The sequence below is a fragment of the Cebus imitator genome, unplaced genomic scaffold, assembly GCF_001604975.1.
Source record: "Cebus imitator isolate Cc_AM_T3 unplaced genomic scaffold, Cebus_imitator-1.0 Scaffold217, whole genome shotgun sequence".
NCBI lineage: Eukaryota > Metazoa > Chordata > Mammalia > Primates > Cebidae > Cebus > Cebus imitator.
In genome coordinates, this window is record NW_016107532.1 from 2,376,335 (window position 1) to 2,382,339 (window position 6,005).

General features: G+C 53.3%; 1 protein-coding gene across 11 annotated transcripts in view; it reads right to left on the bottom strand.

Annotated features, from left to right (window-relative positions):
• Positions 1 to 6,005, bottom strand: part of MAPT (microtubule associated protein tau) — a 130,404-nt gene that overhangs the window by 32,531 nt on the left and 91,868 nt on the right. For all 11 annotated transcript variants that reach the window (XM_017549298.2, XM_017549297.2, XM_017549292.2 and 8 more), the window contains 2 exons: positions 5,098 to 5,224; positions 65 to 330 (listed from right to left, as the gene is read on the bottom strand). In XM_017549298.2, the coding sequence (XP_017404787.1) occupies positions 65 to 330; positions 5,098 to 5,224 (393 nt within the window). The remainder of the gene's footprint in view (positions 1 to 64; positions 331 to 5,097; positions 5,225 to 6,005) is intronic.

Below are 6,005 nucleotides of genomic sequence, written 5' to 3' on the forward strand. Positions count from 1 at the left end.
CCCCCCCCCCCGCACCTCCAGGCGCAGACTTCCCGCGCCTCCACAGGCAGCCAGCCTCTCTTACCTTCCCGCCTCCCGGCTGGTGCTTCAGGTTCTCAGTGGAACCGATCTTGGACTTGACGTTCTTCAGGTCTGGCATGGGCACGGGGGCTGTCTGCAGGCGGCTCTTGGCGGAGGATGGCGACTTGGGTGGAGTACGGACCACCGCCACCTTCTTGGGCTCGCGGGTGGGTGGGGTTGGAAGGGACGGAGTGCGGGAGCGGCTGCCTGGAGTGCCTGGGGAGCCGGGACTGCTGTAGCCGCTGCGATCCCCTGATTTCGGAGTTTCACCTGGGGAGGAAGGAAGGCAATGAAGCCAGGACTCGGGTCGGTGGTGGTCAGAAAAGGCCCTGGGGGCTGCCTGTCCCGCGGGTCCATTCCCAGGCTCACCGTTGGGTTAGGCAGGTGAGGGCCAGGTTGGAAGTGCAGGCTGCGGCTGCGAGCCCTCAAGCATCTCCTCCTCCCTGCCTTTTTGCTTAGGGACAGAGACGCCCCTTTCCCAGGAAAACAACGGAAAATCATCAACCCATCCAACTCCCGCTCCCAGAGAGGCAGCCAACTTGGCCCCACGGTCTTTGGGTCAAGAGATGGGCTCCAGCAAGCTGTGTGGTCTCAGGCAAGTCACTTCCACTCTCTGAGCTCAGAGGCCTCAATGTGAAAATGGAAATAATTATAATCCCTGGGGCAAGGGTGCCTCCAGGTGGTGGTAGATACACTTTGCAAACCTCTAGTGCAATTCTTCAGGGCCTTTATCCTAAATAAGGGTGAAGCAGTGATCCTAAATAAGGGTGACACAGTGACGGGACCCAGCTGTGCCCTGAAACCTGGACGCTTCTGACCCTTCCCCCCAGGGTGAATGTTCACTGTTGGGCTAGTTCAGGGCTCCTGCCAGCTCCCTGGGTCCCGTGTGGGACCTGGGCTCCGGAGCAGGATGCCTGCTCCACACCTGCCTGTCCCTAGCTGTCCACACAAGCCATACTGCTTCACGCTGCGGTGCCCTGTGGTACGGTTCCCCTCCGCCATGCACGGCAGATGTCAGTGCCCCTTTCCAACAACCCGGAAGGCTGCTGGGGAGTCTCCGCTCCACGCAGATGCGGTCCCTCCCTCCTCTGGGTGTCCTTTCCCCCCAAGCTTGCTCTGTCACTGCACATCCCAGGCCCCGTTACACCTCAGCACTGCGCTACTCTGTCTCATGGCTCCGTGTTTTCCAAAGTGTGGCCCACGGGACTCTGTCAGATCTCCGGCACTTTCAAGGAGGAAAGTGGGACTTGTAAAATGCAGATTTCTGTGCCCCATGGAGAATGGATAGAGCAGAATTTCTAGGGGTGGGGCCTGCAAAGCTCATTTTTTCCAAGCTTCCCGAAGACTGAAGTCTGTCTAAGAGCTGCAAGCTTCACACTGTGCCGAGGTGTGCTTAGCTTCCCTGCAGTTTGAGGACTGACTTTCCTGTGGGTCTTTAAGCTTCCTGCAGCAATGCCCCTGCCCTGCTCCGGGCATCTGCTGTAACACACACCTGCTGGCCTGACCTGGAGAAGGGCAGCTCTTTGTTCAAAGCTCCTGTGTAGCCAATAGGCGGCTTGGTCAGTCACAAATAAGCACCAATTCTTTTTGTTTTTTTTTGAGATGACGTTTCGCTCTTGTAGCCCAGGCTGGAGGAGTGCAATGGTGTGATCTCGGCTCACTGCAACCTCCTCCTCCCTGGGGTTCAAGCGATACTCCTGCCTCAGCCTCCTGAGTAGCTGGGATCGCAGGCATGCGCCACCACACCTGGCTAATTTTTGTATTTTTAGTAGAGACTTATTTTAGTAGAGACTGTATTTTTGTGTTTTCAGTAGAGACTTCTGTAGTAGAGGTTTTACTGTGTCGGCCAGGCTGGTCTTGAACTCCTGACCTCAGGTGACTCACCTGCCTCGGCCTCCCAAAGTTCTGGGATTATAGACGTGAGCCACCACGGCTGGCCAGCACCAGTTTTTAGAATTTGATTTCCATGTCTTAAAAAAAAATTTTTTTTAAATAGAGATGGGGGGGTCTCACTATGTTGCCCAGGTTGGCCTTGAACTTCTGTACTCAAGCAATTCTCCCACCTCAGCCTCCCAAAGTGCTAGGATTACAGACGTGAGCCACTGCGCCCTGCCGATTTCCACATTTTGGATGTTCCTGAAGTAGTCAAGCTCTGCGGCAATAGGACAAACAAAGCCTCTTCTTTTCCACATAAGAAAACAACAGATGGGGCCTCGGCCTCCAAGGCCTCCAGGCTCAGCCTCTCTGCCTCCTCAGACCTCCCATCCTCCTGCCTCCCTGACTTCAGAGACCCAGGGTGACCAGTGGGCTTGGTGTGGTAGCTCTGAATCCTTCTCATGCCTCTTACTTGCAGAGTGGTCTCCCCAAGGCTAAGTCCTCATCTGAAAAATAGGGAGACAGCTAGGCATGGTGGCTCACGCCTGTAATGCCACTGTCCCTGAAGTCAAGGCGAGCACACAGGATTAGAAAGCCCGTCAGACAAACACAGCTGCGCAAACTGCACACGGAAGAGAATTCGGACTGCTCCATTTTCAGGCTTAATGTGCGAACCCTGCGTTTCAGAAGAGGGTCCTCCCGGCACTGAAACACAAGCCAGTGAATAGCCACACACGCAAAGGGAGGCTGCCCTAGCAAAGCAGGCTCCCAATTACCTCTTTCAGAGTGGGGCCCTGCAGGGGGTGCTTTTCTCTGTGCTTGCTTGGTAGCTTAAAGAGAAAAATCCACAAAAACTTCGTTATCATCAGGCTTCAAAGGGGCCTTAATGAGTCCTTCACGTGGCAGGTGCCTACAGCCAGCCCAGCAGCGGCCCTATTCTGAAACAAGGTCGAGGGGGCTGAGGGGAGAGGGTCTCCCTACCTGCAGGCAGCCACCGAAGAGCAGGTAAGACCCAAAGGGAAATGCATGACCTTGTTTCAGGTCGTTACAAAGTGCGAGTCCCCTGTAATCCCGGCACTTTGGGAGGCTGAGGTGGGAGGATCACTTGAGGTGAGGAGTTCAAAACCAACCTGGCCAACATGGTGAAACCTTATCTTTATTAAAAATACAAAAATTAGCTGGGTGTGGTGACCCATGCCTGTAGTCCCAGCTACTTGGGAGGCTGAGGCAGAGAATTGCTTGAACCTGGGAAGCAGAGGTTGCAGTGAGCCAAGATTGTGCCACTGCACTCCAGCCTGGGCGACACAGTAAGACTCCGTCTCAGAAAAACAACAACAACAACAAAAAACAAAGTGTGAGTCAAGTGGCCCAATGTTAAGTGAAAAAACAAAAAACCCCAGCAGGATCCCAACCCTACTTAAAATCCCATGAAAGTTCTGAAAATTATCTCTAGATCGTATGCATATGAGAAAGACAGGCCAGAAAACACGAGGCGAAAAGATAAAACCAACAAACCTTAGTGGACAGCCACCTTGTGGGGGCCACTGGGCCGCAGCACGTGTGCATGAAATGCCACTGCAGAGACACAGCAGGTGGCAGGCAGGCTCTGGGTAGCTCCCTCAGGCCAGGAGAAGCAGAGTCGCCAAGATCCAGGCCGGGCTTTGGCCACAGCCCACAGCAAGAGCCCCAGCTGCCTGCACCACGGAGGAGCCAGTGCAAGTCAGACTCTGCACCCCACATGGTGCAGAGTCTAACCCAGTGCCCGGAACACTTCACCTGGGCAGTGGGAGAGGGAAGCACCTTGGGCAGGTTGTCCCTAATCCCAAGAGGACGATTTTTTTTTTTTTGGAGACAAGTCTTGCTCTTGTCGCCCAGGCTGGAGGAGTGCAATGGTGTGATCTTGGTTCACTGCAACCTCCTCCTCCCGGGGGTTCAAGCGATTCTCCTGCCTCACCCTCCTGAGTAGCTGGGATTACAGGTGCCTACCACCACACCTGGCTAATTTTTTTGTATTTTCAATAGAGACGGAGTTTTACCATATTGGCCAGGCTGGTCTCGAACTCTTGATCTCAGGTGATCTGCTCACCTCAGCCTCCTAAAGTGCTGGGATTATAGGCATAAGCCATCACACCTGGCTATGACTGTTCTTAATAGCACCGCTGGCTGCAAAATATCTTGATGGTTGCCTTACTGGGTATTCCAAACCGAATGAGTTTTACTCACAGGAGCCCAGGGCAATGGGCCCAGCCTGTCACTGATCAGCTAAGACCCTCAGGGTTTGCAGTAGACTCCTAAGGTCCCCAGCAAGTTAAGCTGCCCAGGGGTTGAGCCCTGAGTGACGTCACCCATTGTGACCCATCCAGGCTGCTGCTCTGTCTCCAGAGACATTTATCTCCAGAGTCTCATGTGGGGACTGAAACACGCCACACGGGGGCTGCCTCTCTGGAACCCTGAACTTGGGACCAGAGAGATTCCAAGAGCTGGTACTTAGTAGTCATGTGACCGCGTTTTCCTGGGGCATAAAATGAACTGGTTAGACTCAGTCAAGCAAACTCTATGAGGCTCCATTTCTTTCTTTCCATCTTTTCCTTTTTCTGTATTTTTATCATTCTGCAGAATCAGCCTCAATTTATTCATGGATAACAAGTAAGGATTCAGGCCGGGCATGGTGGCTCACGCCTGTAATCCCAGCACTTTGGGAGGCCGAAGTGGGTGGACACCTGATGTCAGGAGTTTGAGACCAGCCTGGCCAACATGGTGAAACTCCTTCTCTACTACAAATAGAAAAAACTAGCCGAGTGTGGTGGCGGGTGCCTGTAATCCCAGCTACTAGGGAGGCTGAAGTAGGAGAATCTCTTGAACTTGGGAGGCAGAGGCTGCAGTGAAGTGAGTCGAGATCACACCACTGTACTCCAGCCTGGGTAACAAGAGTGAAACTCTATCTCAAAAAAAAAAAAAAAAAAAAAAAAAAAAAAAAAGTAGGGATTCAACATCTGCCTCAGAAATCAAAAGGACTGAGAAGGAAATGAAGACTCCAGTGCTTAGTAAACTGCAGGGTGCTGACCAGCTGCCGGGGCTGTTCATTCTCAATGGCCTAAAATGAGGGCTGTACCTACTAAGAGCGTCCGCTTCCTCTAAGATTCAAGAGAACACTCTTCTTACCAGAGCTGGGTGGTGTCTTTGGGGCGGGCGGGCTTTTTGCTGGAATCCTGGTGGCGTTGGCCTGGCCCTTCTGGCCTGGAGGGGCTGTTCCCCGGGGTGTGGCTATCTTCGTTTTACCATCAGCCCCCTGTAAATGAAACATGGTCGAGGGGTTTTTCACCACTGGGAAAAGTTACTGCCGCCAAGAGTCAACAGCAGCCCCACTCCGCCACCTTGACTCAAAGCGTGGCTAAGACTGGGGTGACCCTTTGCCTCCTAGATGTCACAGATGTCTTCTACAATCACAAGGGCTTGCTGGGCACACAAACCCACCTCCCCATCCAAACTCCAAGTCCCCTGAGGACACTTCCTCCCAGAGGAACCGTGAGCATTAGTTATCAGCACGAGTTGTCCCCAGGCCAGCAGAGCTTACAGCAACGATCGGGTCACTCTCCGCTCACGTCGGTCACTCATAGTGCAGGACATTAGTGCACTATGGATATGCAACATCCATTTTCTAACGCTTATTATGGATTTAACTGCTGGTGGCTGATTGCAGCAGAGGCCCTTGAAGACACTGTTGAACCTGACCAAGCATGCTAAAGAGAGCTAGGCCACGTTCTTTCATTCTCTCCCAAACAACCCTAAGGCCCCAGGAACTCCTTGGGTGTGCTCAGAGAAGGTGAGCACCGAGGAGGTGAATGCCAGCATCACTGACAAGGCTGCCAGAGAGAGCAACAGGTGCTGGCGTGGCACAATCTACAGACTGAGGGCAGTCCCTGAGTTCGGCTACCCAGCAGATGATCCTTAGACATAACACAAACTCAGAAAGGAACCGACATTAACCAAGGACCACAAGCTGGTCCAGCGGGGAGCAAGCTCATGGGGCAGGTGTTACTGTGCCATGATACTGGCCTACCCAGATCGGG